Source organism: Musa acuminata, chromosome BXJ2-10 (assembly GCF_036884655.1).
Source record: "Musa acuminata AAA Group cultivar baxijiao chromosome BXJ2-10, Cavendish_Baxijiao_AAA, whole genome shotgun sequence".
Classification (NCBI taxonomy): domain Eukaryota; kingdom Viridiplantae; phylum Streptophyta; class Magnoliopsida; order Zingiberales; family Musaceae; genus Musa; species Musa acuminata.
In genome coordinates this window covers 26,909,861-26,927,573 of record NC_088347.1, presented here as the reverse complement: position 1 = coordinate 26,927,573, position 17,713 = coordinate 26,909,861, and the positions used below count along the sequence as shown (strand labels likewise).

At 40.6% G+C, this 17,713-nt stretch overlaps 1 protein-coding gene across 3 annotated transcripts; it reads left to right on the top strand.

Annotated features, from left to right (window-relative positions):
• Positions 1 to 790: 790 nt before the first annotated feature.
• On the top strand, positions 791 to 16,660 carry LOC135624844 (MADS-box transcription factor 3-like). Of its 3 annotated transcripts, none has more exons than XM_065128856.1 (9): positions 791 to 951; positions 1,065 to 1,294; positions 10,858 to 10,939; positions 15,568 to 15,629; positions 15,700 to 15,799; positions 15,910 to 15,951; positions 16,032 to 16,073; positions 16,147 to 16,301; positions 16,409 to 16,660. In XM_065128856.1, the coding sequence occupies exons 2-9, from the start codon at positions 1,113 to 1,115 to the stop codon at positions 16,410 to 16,412; spliced, it is 669 nt and encodes a 222-aa protein (XP_064984928.1). In that variant the 5' UTR covers positions 791 to 951; positions 1,065 to 1,112; the 3' UTR covers positions 16,413 to 16,660. The 3 variants fall into 3 exon arrangements, with proteins under 3 accessions (XP_064984928.1, XP_064984930.1, XP_064984929.1); XM_065128858.1 differs by having other exon boundaries at positions 801 to 951; positions 15,577 to 15,629; XM_065128857.1 differs by lacking the exon at positions 791 to 951 and having other exon boundaries at positions 958 to 1,294.
• Positions 16,661 to 17,713: the final 1,053 nt, after the last annotated feature.

The following is a 17,713-nucleotide window of genomic DNA, read 5'->3' as shown; positions in this document are numbered from 1 at the left end:
CAATCATTAGAATATCCGATTAATTTAAATATCAAAGAGATATTTATTAAAAATATACATTTCAGTACCCGAGCGAGCCAAGATTTGATCGAACATTGAATTGAGATTGAAATGGAAAAGGATCATAATTAACCTTAAATCAGTATCGGACAATCAAAATTTAATTTAATAGTAATGATTAAATTAAAATATAATATTTATAGAACTTTATTTTAATTTTCATAACTTACATGTGCAAATAAGTTATACACGTGAAGGATATCATGGTGGGAAAAAATCTTTTCCTTCTCCCATTTGTTGGGCCAAACTTGAGAAACAAGTTCGAATGAAAACTTGGATTCATTCTTGATTTAGATGGATATTTTTCAGTTTGTGTTATTTGCTATTAATTCATATATATTTTTTCTTAGAAACAGTGATCCCATACTCTTTGGTCTGTAAAAGAGAAAAGAATTTGGCAAATGAATTTGAGCTGCAATGACAAGACCTAAAATTAACCCCAAAAAACCCTAATATTTGGAAGCATGAGATTTTACAATTGATTTAGTGATCAGTGATGATAACATTAAATAACGTATAAGATGCTATATTGACATATATCGTTTATGCAATAATACAATAATCATTCGATGTCTATACTGTACTCAAATTACATTATATTAATGATAATAGTTGGTAGCATTTAACTCAAACAACAGTCTAATTGTTTGTTTGAGTGCGTCTCAACCCAATGTCTCATTCACATCCCACTCGCGATCGCTTTCAAGAAGTCACTTCCTGCCCCCCCCCCCCTACTATCCCCAGTCCCCACCCATCATACCCTTCCTCCATGAATACGATGGCGAGTGACGCCTCACTTAATAACCACTTCTCCCCTTGCGTTTGCTGCTACACCCAGTAGGAGTGCCATAGATTGAGAGGAAGAGATCAGAGGGAGTGGAGGAAGGAAAGGTCGGTTCGACCTGATGCTTTGTTCTTCCTCCCGTCGACTCCCCGTGTTGAAGGAATAAGATCGGCGATGGCTTTTCTTAAGGAATCCACTCATCATCGTTCCGCTGTTTCAGGTTAATTAACGAATTGAAGGATCGGAAACGCTGGAGCGAGCGGAGAAGATGGGCAGCGGCAAGATCGAGATCAAGCGGATCGAAAACACGACCAACCGGCAGGTGACCTTCTGCAAGCGCCGCAACGGCCTCCTCAAGAAGGCCTACGAATTATCCGTCTTGTGCGACGCAGAGGTTGCCCTCGTCGTCTTCTCCACCCGTGGCCGCCTCTACGAGTACGCCAACAGCAGGTCTGCTTCCCTTCCCTTCTTCGATCTACAACTTATGTTTCCCTTTTCACTTTCACTTTGCTTCTACTCTTTCTCTGTAACACATTGGAAGAGATATATAGCTATCAGCTAAACTAGCTAAGGTATGGTTATGTTTCTTGTCTCTTATGAGGGCGGCCAAATCAGGGTTCGCTTCTACTTTCTTGAAAGGAGGAGAACTACTTTGGACTTGAGATTTTTTGAAGGGGGGGGGTGGGGGGGGTGGGGTTGGGTTCGATTTCTTTGTTCGTTCTTGTTCTGGTTCCTGAAGATGAGATCTGAGCTTGTGAGGAGCAGATCTAATGGCTGTAAGCCCGTGTCATGGGTGGGTTGGATGTTTACATAGATTTGGTACTGCGGAGCTGATATGTGATTGTCTGGTGATCCCCCTCTTTTCCTTCTCTTTGTATATTTTTTTCTTTCTTTGTCTTCGGATGATGTTTCTGTGTGCGAGAACTCCTGCTCGCACAACTCTCAACAGCAGTAGGAATGGCAAAGAGTGAGGTATTGGTATTGGACGAGGTCACGTGACCTCCTCCAACCACACTTTTTGCATCTAAGCTTTGTCATTTTCTCTCTCTTTTCCTCTCTTTCCCCCTCCTTCGTTCCTACTATCACCACTCCTTATTTTTGTTATCAACATAAGCTCATGTATGAGAATATCCCCTTCAGTGACATTTATGGGAGAAGGTCTTATTATACAGAAGACTACAAAAATTTAATAGTAACATGTATTTATTCCATTTTATTTATATCTGAATTTTTTGCTGTGATTGATAATTAGAAATAATCTTGCTTAACTAATGAAGGCATCACAAATGAAAATGGTTCATTTGTTCTTTAATATACAGTATATAATAGTTAAAATTGTTAGTCAGCTATTTCATATGGGCTTTATGATATGCTATAAATTGTAGAAAAAAAAATTTTAGGATCATGTATTCACCTAACCTCACTTTAAGAGATTAAAAAATAAAATTTTTTATATTTTTTTATTCTTTATTTATTTATTTTTAATATTATTATAAAACAGGTTGTGCATGGCTAGTCTTTCTAACGTATCTAACACCCTCACAAGAAAAAAATATAATATATTTTATTATATTAACTTTTAAGTTGTCAGCTAGTTTAGTTGATGATGATTATATCATAAAGTTTTGGGATCAAATCTAATCTTCATTATTTATCCTTCGTAAAATATATATGTATGTACAAATTGTTTCTATGGAATGAAAATGTTCTTAAGATTTTTCTGCTGCATGGAATACCCTAGACATTTATTACTTGTAATCCATAAAAGTGATTCTAACCCACAAAGTACTCAAATATAAAGATCAACGCACGCTGAGCATACCACTTTGGCTTCATGATATGTTATTCGTAAGTAAACTTTAAGGAAAGATTTCCTACTTTTAGCATTCTAGAAAATATAGGAGGTCCCTAAACAGAAGACAAATGTTTGCAAACATGTTAGAATAGTTGAAGGTTCCTAATTAAGAGACAAATGACTACAAAATTAGGGTGGGACAAAAGGTTGCAAGGCCTTTTACTAATTTTTACCTAGAAAAAGAACCTTGCCTCAGATTTCCAAGGGATTACCGGAACCTTGCCTTTTACTAATGCCTTGAATTCCTAGCTTTTACCTAAAACAAAAAACAATAAATTAACCCCCGTCTTGAGCAACCACGAACATGGTCTACACTTAAAATACTGTATTCCAGACTGATGTCAGTCCTCCCCATTCCCAAAGCCCTCTTCCGACCTCTCGCTCTTCTCCCCGACCTGTCCTCCAACCTTAGTTTCCTCGAGGATCCGATTGGTCCCTGTCTGCCACGTCGGCGTGCGATCCGACGACATGATTGGCTGAGATCCCGCGTTGCTGGATGGGCTTGGGTGGCGTCCTAGGTTCGTTTTATCCGCAAGACAATAGCTGAAACCCCCGTCACCCTTTTGTCCATACCTCGATGGACCAAACCCTACGGTCTTCTCTCGGGGACCCTTCGCCCTGACCGCCTTGGTTGCCTTTCCCATGCGTACACCAGTCCCAGTACATTCATCCCATTGGCTTCTCAGTCCTGTCCTCTCGTCGTACTCTACACACCCTCTCTCCGTCTCTCGTAATGCGATACTTTCCAAAGTTCACTTGACAGCTAAATCCATCGTGGTATATGGTACAAAGATCGTGTGAGGTCGGAGGGAGAGAGAATGGAGTCGGGGCAGAGTAAGACAAAAAACCCTAATGCACTCAAGAGATATCAAGAAAGAGATGTGACATGTGGTAAGGTCACCGGCAGTATGATTACGAGGAATGGGCTAATGAGAGCGTGACAGCTCGAGAAGAGACTTTCTCACGCTCATGGGTGACTTGAAGAGAGAGAGAGAGAGAGAGAGAGAGAGAGGGGGGGGGGTTGGGGAGGGGGGATGAGAGGGAGGAAGGGGAAGGGGTAGGAGTGGTGGTGGGAGGAATAAAGGAGGGGAAAGAGAGGAAAAGAGAGAGAAAATGACAAAGCTTAGATGCAAAAGGTGTGGTTGGAGGAGGTCATATGACCTAGGGCGACCACTGCCCGTCCAATACCAATACCTCACTCTTTGCCATTCCTACTACTCTCAACCACTGCTGTGGAAGCCGTTGATCTGTGCTTCCACTCAACAAAGCAATGAAAGGAAGAGAAAGGAGTTGTGCGAGCAGGAGTTCTCGCACACAGAAACATCATCCGAAGACAAAGAAAGGAAAGAATATACAAAGAGAAGGAAAAGAGGGGGATCACCAGGCAATCACATATCAGCTCCGCAGTACCAAATCTATATAAACATCCGACCCACCCATAACACGGGCTTACAGCCACTAGATCTGCTCCTCACAAGCTCAAATCTCATCTTCAGGAACCAGAACAAGAACAAACAAAGATATGATCATACAAATGAATCTTTACATAGATTTGGTACTGCGGAGCTGATATGTGATTGCCTGGTGATCCCCCTCTTTTCCTTCTCTTTGTATATTCTTTCCTTTCTTTGTCTTCGGATGATGTTTCTGTATGCGAGAACTCCTGCTCGCACAACTCCTTTCTCATCCTTTCATTGCTTTGTTGAGTGGAAGCACAGATTAGTGGCTTCCACAGCAGTGGTTGAGAGTAGTAGGAATGGCAAAGAGTTAGGTATTGGTATTGGACGGGCAGTGGTCGCCCTGGTGTCACGGACAAACTTCTAAACAGGATGTTTGATGTAATGCTTATGTATGTCTGTGTCTTTTGGAATGTTTATACTTTGACTAGCATGTAGAGGGACAGTCAAAGGCTTAATAGTCTCATTTTAGTTCTGTCTGTAATGGACCATTTTACCCTTTGTTGTGCAACTGTTCAGAGCTTGTAAAGTCTGTTTGTAATTTGCATTGTTTATGAAGTGTTTTCGGAGATGTGTGCTTGTGGATCCCGACTGAGACGTTGTCTCTATCATGTTCTCTCTTTTGTGGGTCCTAAGGGACCATGGGAGACTTCGAGGAGGCTGACCTTTGCGGACGGACACGCAAGGGTGCCGCACGACTTAGGCAAAACCAGTTAAGTCCGTGACAGATGGTATCAGAGCGGGACAAGCACTCATAGAAACACTTAGCATGCAAATGTGGGGGACCTAGCGGGGCTACATTGATGGCAGTCAACACACGCGCGACCGTTTAGGGGAAAACGGGCATGGGGATGTAGGGAAAAGGAGTCGCTCGGAGGAGCGGGCATCTGAGATTGGCATTCAGAGGAATAGCCAACCCTTTGCGCAAGAGGCACCACGAGAACAGACAAGCTTGGAAGAATGCGGAGCGCACAAAGGTTGGGATGGCTGAGTTTGAGCTATGGCTCAACGTTGACAACTATACTTGATGGTGCTCAAGGTAAGCGAGACGCTTGGTAAAGGATGAGACCATCCAAGGGGGAATGAGTTGCTCAGCGACCGAAAGAGTTGTGCAAAGCTCACAGAGGTGAGGGGAATTGCTAACTCAAAGAATTCGGTACTCATGCATGGGCTTGTATGCGGACGATGGAATGTTCGCGGCCATCCCAAGGCGATTGAAACTCGACGCCATGGAGCATTGAAACTTTCTCTTCGGCATGTGAAGGATACGTCCGTAGGAGGCTGAAGTGTGCAACGAGTTCAGCATGTTGCTAGGCCTTGAGTGGTGCAGCGGGGGCTGTATTGACGTGGAGTCGCAATCTAGCAAGTGTGTTTGTAGGAGGTAGAATAATGCACAGTTTGTTCAGCAGATCGGAGTAGTCCAAGGGGATGGTGGTCTCCGAAACGAAGAGAGATGTTGCTCCAACGGGATAGTTATCCAGGAGGGATAAGTCCCGGCTCTCCAGAGGGAGAATCATGTGGGACGGACCTCACAAGTTGAGGAGTACCTCAACAAACGACAACTCCACGAAGCTCAATGGACTGAGCAAGCAGCGAGGAGTCGTCACATGATCTCGCTTGAGAGAATGCATTGGTGGATGCATTGCGAGATCAAGTGGGGGAGCGACCCGAAACAACACAAATGAAGGCATACTTGGAGTCGATATAGAGATCAGACTCAAGGGAGGGCTGACCCGTGGAATGGTGAGCGCGAGGGCCACCATCAACTCAATGCAAAAACGAGGAGCGGAGCAACTTGGGTGTAACTTGGCGAAGTACCCAAGCCGCATGAAGGGAGCCAACATAGAAGATGGAACATGGAGCGGAGGCATAGTGCTTTCCTTGGACAGAGGTCAAGGACATGAACTCTTGCAGAGGCAAGAGCAGGATCATGTTGTTCCATGGGTCATTCATTCTGACGGAGCAGACTCATCTTGCATGGTGCCAAAGACAAAGGGAGCTTCTGGGCACATGCACTTTATCTCGGAGGAGCATTTGATGGAGGGACTAAGGCGACTCAATTTGCAGAGGCGAAGTTGGGTTCAGAAGGCCTTAGCACGGGGCAAGAGGACGCAGAGGCGGGTACTCTTGAAGAATATGCCACAGTGTTGTCATTCAAGTTGCTATAAAGGAGGCGGTGCGCAGCGAAGATTGTGCTGGTAGGGGTAGAGGCCCAGGATCCAGACAATGGTGCACTAATTGCAGCGAAGTCGGGAGACTTCGGGAGCTACTAGGCGACGGACTGTCCTAGAGCGGTGTTTCATCTAGGTGTGACCCAAGAGTGGGTGGATGAAGGTCGATTGCCAAAGGAGCGAACAAAATCGAAGGTGGAAGAAACCCTGCGATGTATTGGCAGAGGCCACACATGAAGGGTTTACAATTCGAGTTCATCCCACAAGGATCAGAATGCAATAGAGATGTCACCAGGAGGCGACATGGTGCAGCGGATCGTGGTGGAACAGTTCGTGGCAATGCGATACACACAACCTAGTCCCGTGAGGGACTAGATCATACGGAGGTATGATCGGGAGCTACTGGAAGCTCTACTTCGGTGAACAACACGACGGCAAGAAGGGCTATGGATTCAAGGAGTGAAGGCCATGGTACTGCAGAGGCGGGTCTTCCGTGCGTGCATCGAAGGTTGCATCGAATGAAAACCTTGGTCATCAGCATATGGGGGTTGGGTTCCACCAAGGGAAAAGTTCGAATGCAAGTACCAGTGAGTCCCATGGGAGGGTCTTGATCATGCAGAGGTATGATCGAAACAGCTGGAGAGTTAGACTGCTCTAGAGCTCATGTTCGCTTAAGGGAGCCCGACAAGTCAGAGGACAAGGTCGAGTAAGCGAACATTGCTACCAAGGAAGCTAAGGAGAACAGAATCAGTGCAAACCCTACAACGTGATGGTAGAGGCCATGCATGGGAGTTGTAGTCTGTTTTTCCATTGACCAAAGGGAGCTACTTGGATAACACAGAGGTGTTGAAGCAGGGGGTCGAAGGGGGTGAGGAAGCGACGACGAGTCCAGAGGGATTTAGCTACCCAAAATCAAGCATAAGTTAGAATGGAGGTGGACTCGGAGGAGTGTCACAGAGGCATATCTACTGATTGTGAAGAAAAGGGATGCAGATGCGAGGCGACGGATAGTAGTGTCATGGGCATGGCAGCACCATGGTACCGCAGAGGCGAGACTTCTGTGAAAGTCATTGATCCCTTGCTCTCATGAAGGGAGAGCGCTTGGTCGTGAAAGGGGCCGAGGAGGTGGAGCATGTAGAGGCAAACTCCAAGTACCGAGACAAGGCTGAAGGGCAGAGGCCAAGGAACTTCGTAAGACCAGTGTCAATGAGTTTCTCATCAAGATAGCCGAAAGTGAAGGACTTCGGGTCATGCAAGAGTGCACGACCAAGGAACGAAGTAAGCAATATGCGGTGTTGTACCTTCGCTACTCAGGGGAGTAGGCGACAGGGTTGATGGAGAAGACGGTACAATCCCAGAGGCGACCAAATCTATTAGAGAATTACTCCAAGTTGGGGTGAAAACTTCCTGCATTCCAGAAGTTCAATGACATTGAGAAGGTGAATCACAGTAGCTAACTCAACGCAAGGAGTGCAAACATTTCAAGTGCTTCAGAAGTGTGAGCAAAGAGCAGGCGAGGGCCAGTAACCAGCTCGATGCATGGAGTACAACCTCGAGGAGGCGGGCGAAGTCAAGTAACCTTTGCCTTCTCAACTCTTAAGAGAATGGGCAAAACCAAGTACTTCAATTCTCTTATCTATCTAGTAGAGGAGCTCTGCATATGTTCAAAGACCCTTCGAAGATAATAGAAGACAATAGTTGTCAAATCCTCACCAACGGTGATCAGTGTTACTGAGAGTAGATTGTCCGCTTCATTTCCCAACAAAATGTCAATCGAAAGCGGAAGTGATGCGAACATACTTGGATGTGACAACTAAGTGAAAGAAGAGTCAATGAGCAAATTTTGTGGAGGAATGACCCAAATCTTCAGAAGTTTGCGAGACGATGCTCGTTAAAAGCTCCAACAAGCATCCACCCAGTTCAAACAGCATGAGGCATTTGAGAGACTAACGCAGTAAGGATGGTCTTTTCCTTCATCTGGAGGATCCGCAGGAACCAACAGGGATCAACAAAATTCAGCCAACCCCACACTAGAGTCAGAGTCATTGGCGAGTTGAAGCAGCAAGGCGAATCAAAGGTTCGACTACTTAAAAACAGCAGCGGAGAGCAGCTGGGAGCCAAGAGACGCATTACAGCTAGAGCAGAAGATTGAAGACTCAGCAGAGGCGAGGAGTTGCAGTGTCGACAAAGGCTTCGACGAGGACGTCGAAGGAATAAGTGAGGGAGAATGTCACGGACAAACTTCTAAACAGGATGTTTGATGTAATGCTTATGTATGTCCGTGTCTTTTGGAATGTTCATACTTTGACTAGCATGTAGAGGGACAGCCGAAGGCTTAATAGTCCCATTTTAGTTCGGTCTGTAATGGACCATTTTACCCTTTGTTGTGCAATTGTTCAGAGTTTGTAAAGTCTGTTTGCAATTTGCATTGTTTATGAAGTGTTTTCGGAGATGTTTGCTTGTGGATCCCGACCGAGGCGTTTTCTCTATCATGTTCTCTCTTTTGTGGGTCCTAAGGGACCATGGGAGATTTCGGGGAGGCTGACCTTTGCGGACGGACACGCAAGGGTGCCGCACGACTTAGGCAAAACCAACTAAGTCCGTGACACTGGGTCATATAACTTCCTCCAACCACACCTTTTGCATCTAAGCTTTGCCATTTTCTCTCTCTTTTCCTCTCTTTCCCCTCCTTTATTCCTCCCACCACCACTCCTACCCCTTCCCCTTTCTCCCTCTCATCCCCCCTCCCCCACCCCTCTCTCCTCTCTCTCTCTCTTCACGTCACCCATGAGCGTGAGAAAGCCTCTTCTCGAGCTGTCACGCTCTCATTAGCCCATTCCTCGTAATCGTAGTGCCGGTGACCTTACCACATGTCACATCTCTTTCTTGATATCTCTTGAGTGCATTAGGGTTTTTTGTCTTACTCTGCCCCGACTCCATTCTCTCTCCCTCCGACCTCACACGATCTTTGTACCATATACCGCGATGGATTTAGCTGTCAAGTGAACTTTGGAAAGTATCACATTACGAGAGACGGAGAGAGGGTGTGTAGAGTACGGCGAGAGGACAAGACTGAGAAGCCAATGGGATGAATGTACTGGGACTGGTGTACGTATGGGAAAGGCAACCAAGGCGGTCAGGGCGAAGGGTCCCCGAGAGAAGACCGTAGGGTTTGGTCCATCGAGGTATGGACAAAAGGGTGACGGGGGTTTCAGCTATTGTCTTGCGGATAAAACAAACCTAGGACGCCACCCAGGCCCATCCAGCGACGCGGGAGATCAGCCAATCATGTCGTCGGATCGCGCGCCGACGTGGCAGACAGGGACCAATCGGATCCTCGAGGAAACTAAGGTTGGAGGACAGGTCGGGGAGAAGAGCGAGAGAGGTCGGAAGAGGGCTTTGGGAATGGGGAGGGCTGACATCAGTCTGGAATACAGTATTTTAAGTGTAGACCATGTTCGTGGTTGCTCAAGACGGGGGTTAATTTATTAGTTTTTGTTTTAGGTAAAAGCTAGGAATTCAAGGCATTAGTAAAAGGCAAGGTTCTGGTAATCCCTTGGAAATCTGAGGCAAGGTTCTTTTTCTGGGTAAAAATTAGTAAAAGGCCTTGCAACCTTTTGTCCCACCCTAATTTTGTAGTCATTTATCTCTTAATTAGGAACCTTCAACTATTCTAACATGTTTGCAAACATTTGTCTTCTGTTTAGGGACCTCTTATATTTTCTAGAATGCTAAAAGTAGGAAATCTTTCCTTAAAGTTTACTTGCGAATAACATATCATGAAACAAAAATGGTATGCTCAGCGTGCGTTGATTTTTATCTTTGAGTACTTTGTGGGTCAGAATCACCTTTATGAATTACAAGTAATACATGTCTAGGGTATTCCATGCAGCAGAAAAATCTTAAGAACCTTTTCATTCCATAGAAACAATTTATATATACATATATATTTTACGAAGGATAAATAATGAAGATTAGATTTGATCCCAAAACTTTATGATATAGTCATCATCAACTAAACTGGTTGACATCTTGAAAGTTAACATTATAAAATATATTATATTTTTTTCTTGTGAGGGTGTTAGATAAGTTAGAAAGACTAGCCATGCACAACCTATTTTATAATAATATTAAAAAATAATAATAAAGAATATAGAATTTTTATTTTTTAATCTCTTAAAGTGAGGTTAGGCGAATACATGATCCTAAAATTTTTTTTTCCACAATTTATAGCATATCATAAAGCCCATATGAAATAGCTGACCAACAATTTTAACTATTATATACTGTATATTAAAGAACAAATGAATCATTTTCATTTGTGATGCCTTCATTAGTTAAGCAAGATTGTTTCTAATTATCAATCATAGCAAAAAATTCAGATATAAATAAAATGGAATAAATACATGTTACTATTAAATTTTTGTAGTCTTCTGTATAATAAGACCTTCTCCCATAAATATCACTGAAGGGGATATTCTCAGACATGAGCTTATGTTGATAACAAAAATAATTATCATTTCTATGCAGCGTGAAAGCAACTATTGAAAGGTATAAGAAAGCAAGTAGTGATACCACTGGCACGGGATCTCTCTCAGTAGTTAATGCTCAGGTAACCTCTATGTAGTTGCATGCTATTCATAATTGTCTTGTTCTATTCACAATTACTAGTGATGATCACATATTTCAGCACCAAAAAGCAAATATCTACTAGCAATACTTCATATTCTTCGGTGGAAGTCATACTGCATGAATATCCAACCATTGTCAACCTAACCATGTTAGCTTTGTGCGTTATCTAGATCGGAAAATCTCGTTCCACATTAATTTAGCTTCAGTCACAGCAAGTTTTTTCGCTTTCAACCATAGGGAGAACACAATATGTAGATTAATAATTTGTAAAACAGGTTTTTATCTAATTTACAGTATCCTCTTCTCTTTATCATGTTTCGTTGCTTGTATTCTGGTTCTTTAACATTATTGGAGTAAGATCCAGAAAGATGTTATATAAAATAGCATTACGCCATTACGTGTTTCTTTTGATGCTTCCAAATATGAATTCACGTACTTATTCTGGCATGACCAAGATGAATGTAACAGCATGCTTGCTTTGTTGTCATGCCATGAAATATCCTACAAGACTATATATTAACATATTCAGAATATGTTTGTGCAAAATGAGCCGGACTCTCAAGTACTATGCATTATTTATAACTAAAGATTAACAAGCAAAGAAAACAAACAAAATTATGAATGTATCTGAAACTGAAAAATGATTATTCCAATTGATTTGACTTGTAGTATTTGAATTTCCTTCATTTTCTGAAATTATGCATGGAAGGTTTCAAGCATGAGAAGTTTTGACTCTTCAAGTTTTATCGGTTGCCTATCTTGGTCTTCTTCCACTCATAGTTCCACACCTGAGTAGTTCTTCAAAATGAACCTACAGAAGTTTCTATGCTCAAAGTGTGACCACTTACTTTTAATAAATATGCCCTATAAGTTAGCATCCTGATTGATAATCCATGCAGTGTTTTAGGTCTAATGTATTCCATCAAGATCTATTGGTATATTGATAGAATGGAGTAGAGTCGCCAGCGGAACCTCTTTTCTTACCTCCTTTTAATCTCCATTCTAGTCTTCTTCTATACTCCAATCCCCAAATTAACTTGGATTCCATTAAATCGATAATAAAAAATACATCAATATTACATCTTGAAGCAATTAAACATACACCAAATAGAATTGAAAAGGGTTCAAACAAGATCTACATTGAAAGATTTAAGCAATTATTCAAACTTCAGGTTTGAATTGAATTTGCATGAACAGAAATCCTACAAGATCTACATAACCCCATCAAGATCTACATAAATCCTACAAAAATTAAACAAAAACTAGAAAATTGGAATACATCTTTGAAGTGAAACCCATGGTAGATGTCAAATTTAAGTAGTTAGGATTGGATAACCTGCAAGAGCAAGGTAATTTTGAAGTTTTATCAGATATTAAGGCTTCTTCTTGGATCTCACCAAATCTCTCAAGTTTCACTCACTTTGATTGTTCACCACTTTCAATTTAAGAGCAATCTCCTTAAATTTGAACACGCGGAGACTTTGAGCTTGGATTTAATGACTAATTCATGGATTTGAATTTAGACTGCTGTTGCCACAAGGAAGAGTGAGAGGCGAAAAGAAAGAGAGGGAAGAATGATCTTATCAAAAATATTGGAGAGAAGTATGTCTAGACTTGAGTGGTTAGTGACAGCAGATATTAATACAAGCAATTAACTTTCTCTCTTGAATTTGTGTTCAATTAACTTTTGGCTTTAGTAAAGGTTTTGATGGAATATCTGAAAATCTGACAAGTAGGCAAATTCAAAAGATATCTAATTGTGGTCCACTTACGTAATCTGGATTCAGATTAGTGTACGGTGGTAATTGGGACCAAGAGTTCCTATTAAATCTGGACTTGATTCGATTTGGACATGATTAGTATAAGTAGCCAATCAAATGGTCAATGGATCCTATTAGAAGCTAGAATTGTTGTTGATCCTTGATATAGTCCATGATTAATTCAAATTGTTTGATCTTTAATGACTTAATTGCATTAAGAGGTCAATAACAAGAAATTCAACCGAATTAAACTCTCTTTCAAATCTAACGAAATTGATTATATGTAGAGTTTGAATTAATATTGTGGAGATTTGGTAGACATTGATCATGGTAAAATAATTAATTTACTTATTCAGCTCAATTATACTATTTAGGTTGGTTCCAAGATGATTTAGATGTACATTTGATTAGTTTGAAGTCACAACTAAACATAATAATGTCAATCAACTTTAGTTACACCAGATATATGGACACAAAATACTTGTTGGGTACTTAAGGACAAATTTTTGGAATTTTTAACTTGATGGCAACACTAGTGGTAATATTAGCAACTTCAAAATTGTGAAATTGTGATGTCTAGAAATATCCACCTTGTTTTGCTGCTTCTTTATTCTTCTATTCTCTTTCATCATCACCTGCATTGTTAGACTTATCACTAACCGTTGCATTCCCCCACTTATATTGACTAGCCTCTCCTGTTCCAAGTCAAAAGAAAAGGAATTCATTTCTAGAGTAGTCGAAGATTTCATTTCTAAGTAAAAGACAACAAGAGAATGCTGCTTTCCATATTCTCTATCTTGGCTCGTTCTCCTTATTGAACCTCGCAGAGCAACCTTGTCATCATCTTTAATAATTTCCTAAGAATATCATCTAGCTTAGCTTCTAATGCAAATTCAAGTAATCTATTTTCTTGTTTACCAGTGTATTCTCTCTTAAAGTAAATATATAAGCACTTAAGAAATTCCATGTACTCTGCATCACTTACAAAAGAGTTGCCAGTTATATACAAGGACTGCTGCTTTTCTCCACATCTTTTTCCTTGAAGGTAGCTCATCAAGTGTATTCCTTCTAAAACTTTGTGAAACTTAATTGTTTGTTCCCCAGTCACCTTTCTTCTCAAGACTAAAAATATCCTACCAGTAGGCCTCTCCACTCAATTCTGGCTATATTTATGTTTAGCTACTGAAATCTTAGATTTATTGAGAGACTCAAGTGTCCAAAAGTACTATACTCACATCCTTCATTTTGAGTATTTCCTTTCCAGCCTTTTCTTCCAAATGTATTGTTCCTGTGGTCCCATACAAAAAGTTGGAGGAAGGTTTTTGTGAATCCATGATTTTCTCATCTACACTATTCATGTGTAGGCTGCTTTTTATCTATTTAATAACAGTTTCAATAATTCAGATGTCAAGATCTTTTTTCCAAGGCAGACAGCGATGAGTTTATTATATCGTGTTGCCATTCTTCATCTTGCATAAATTGTGACTTCTTTTCTACCCTTCCATTCACCATCTGGTTTTTCACTTTTCTTTATCATTATACTGTGCTCTTGAATCCAAAAGTCATCTAGAAAGATTTCCATTGTATTCTTCAAAACTCACACTTCATTTATAACCTTCATGTTAAGTTGTCTACAAAGATGACGGAGCCTATGCTGGCCTTGTTACTCCATGCCCTGCAGGATTCTCTATACCTCGAATATATTACTCTTGTGACTTATTGTATCTTGCAGGTCTTGAAGTGCATAGCTCAGATTTATGAGAATAAAGATATTGAAGGGCTAAAAATTCTTAAGGGCACATTTGACACACCATTCTTGGAATAGATTTAGCTCCTGATGATTAAGGTGCACTCACTTACCTAAACATATATTAGGGTAAGTAAAAGATAAGCTTAAGAGCACTTCCCATAAATAGTTGGGAATCGCCCAATACCTCTTACATATTAGAAACATAAAATGTAAGCAAAGAAAATATTTAAAGGGAAGTGATTATTCCATAGAATAATTAAAAGAAAATAACTCATAGGTTTGAGAATATCTTGATGATCAGATAGACAAAGTCAGCGCAATACTATTATCTTTTCTCAATTTTGAAAGAAATTTGAGATATTTTCAATCAGTAGAGAGTCTTGAAATGACATTGTTATGTCCCGTTGTTTTTTCCTCTAGCATTTTGTGAAGTAACTATTAATCATTTTGTGGTAAAATGAGCAAGCTGATATTTCATTTATCAAAGTTATTTGCATATTTCAGTCATAAACACTTTTTCTTATTGCACATAATTTTCCTTATCTTACATACTGCTTAAAGATATTGTGCTTATAATATATTTTGCATCTAAGTCTTGCAGTGTGGATATCGGTACCTAACCCATCAGGGTGCCGGTGCCACCGCCGGTGGTAGGAAATCCTTGCACTAGTTGAAATAATGTCTCCCATTAATAGTTGTAATAACATTACTTGTTTTAGAGACGTGGAGGCAAAACCAGTCACATATATCGATAGCAACTGGTTGCAGTTCATGAACATTGTAGATAGTGAAACAAGATACAAGCAGCAACCTCGGTTTATAACTAGTTGAATCATTCTAATACTAATTGCTGACAGAGTCTTAAGGGTGACAGTTAGTGTAATTACACAATCACTACTTTTCCATCACATTGAGCTCCATTCCAAGAATGGATTCTCCAAGTACATTCATAGAATAGCAATTACACAATCACTACTTTTTATCTGATATGATTCCCAGGTTCATTGTGATTAGCTCATGAATTTAAAGCCAAAAGTCCTATTTATGATGTGTTGAAAAATGACACCTTATGACTTCACTATTTCTGTTTGTTCTTAGCACTACCAGCTAGAATCAGCAAAACTCCGCCAGCAAATCAACAATATACAAAGTACAAACAGGTAAATTTGAAGCATAACCCCTCTTTTCTTCCTTGGCATTGGTAGCTGTAGTGTGATCCTTGTTTCATAGGAACTTGATGGGTGAGGCTCTCAGCTCCATGAGCCTCCGAGATCTGAAGCAACTTGAGAATAAATTGGAGAAAGGCATAAGGAAGATAAGAACTAAAAAGGTGTCAATTTTTCCCGAGCTCTCTATCAACTTGTTTGCCATAGAAATCCTCCAATGCTATTTATCTGGAATGTATATATACTCTTAACAAATGTCCCTTGATTATGTTAGAATGAGCTGTTGCATGCTGAAATCGAGTACATGCAGAAAAGGGTAATGAAACAATTCCCATTCTTTCTTATGGCATATTTCTTGAGATCTTCAATCAAATGCCTTCTGAATTCTTTGGTCAGGAGATGGAGCTGCAAAATGACATGATGTATCTAAGGAACAAGGTTCCCTCTTGATCTCTTTCTCATTCACACGTTTCTTAGCTGCACAAGCTGAAAACTTTGCCTCCATTGCCAGATAACAGAGAATGAGAGAGCCCAACAACAGATCAACATGCTGCCTTCAACAAGCGAGTACGAGATCTTGACTCCATTTGATTCAAGGAACTTCCTCCAAGTTCTACAGCCTAGTCAAGATTCCTCGCACCCGCAGCGGACAGCCCTCCAACTGGGGTATGCGCAATCACTCACGAAAGTTTACTGGAACACTGAAAAATCATCGTAAACAAATAAGCTATTAACTTTCCGACTGGTAAATTGATCATTCGATCTCTGTGTAGATGAAATTGCAAGGTCTATACAGTGCTTCTGCAGATGATTCCGTAGACATGCAGCTTAATCCCGGAGAGGAGATAATGGTGAGTAACATCCGGAAATCCTAATATGAATGATTGCTCTGGACTCTCTATTTATACGAATCTGATAAGTGTAATGTTGGCTGACTTAGATACCAGCGTTTCCTCTTTGTTGCATGGACTAACAATGTACCTTGTTACTTGCAAGTTCTTATAAGACAGTTGAGTTATTTTCGACGTGGTGTTCCTGATTTTGATAGTCACATAACTTTTTGCTAGTGTAGCTGAGTCTTCTTGCTCTTGGTTATACTCGTTCTGATTATTATCTCGATCATATTATTGTGTTGCAAATGTAGCTGGGTTTACCTCTTAGTGACCTTTATCTTGAAACGTAAGGGGCTAGAATTCTTGGTGACCATAGGCAGAGGACACTTCCTTCTTCATGTAGCACAGATCTGGTTAAGATTTGGATAACCAAAACTATAAAGTTGTATACTGGATCTACTGACATATCCTTCTCTTATGTTTAGGAATGTCAATAGAGCGAGGCGGGGAGGGGGGTGTGGGGGATCACGAGTTTTCTATATTTGTAAAATTCACACATCATAATAATATACAAATATAAATATATTTACATGTTAATAATAATATCTATTGATATTATGTTATCTAATTTAATCGAATTAATCGAATTAAATGGCTTATAATTTATTAATAATTAATTCAATCAAGACTTAACTTACTCTGATTTAAATCGGATGAGCGACTGACCCGCCCAACATTAAGAACATCTCGTCTCACATATTGAGAGAAAGATATGTGGCCGAGATGAGGCTACCCATTCCCGCTCTATAATCGCACGGGTGGTAACAAAAGATATCACTGTCTGCCGCCCCATCCCTGGCTCATAAGGGACTGGTCCCGCAGGTATCGGTGTAATTGACCTCTCCTCTCTTATGCACCGACCTTTCTACTTGACTAGATTTCGTCAACTTCTTTGCCAGGCACGTGCAGATGTCAGGTCCATAAAACATATGAAACTAATTAAAGAACATGAAGCAGCATCAAAACAATTAAGTTTCACTCAACAGACGTAGGATGACTGAAAGACCATAGAAAAAAATGAGTTCAAATCATGATAGTATTTTACATGTTAAATAAGATGAGTTAGAACTTCAATTACTTTCAGACAAAGGACATATAGCTTGTAGTAGCAAAAAGTAGCACAAAAAACTAGTGGAGATTGTTTCTTGACCATTTGTCATGATAGGAAGAAAATTGTGCAGGTTT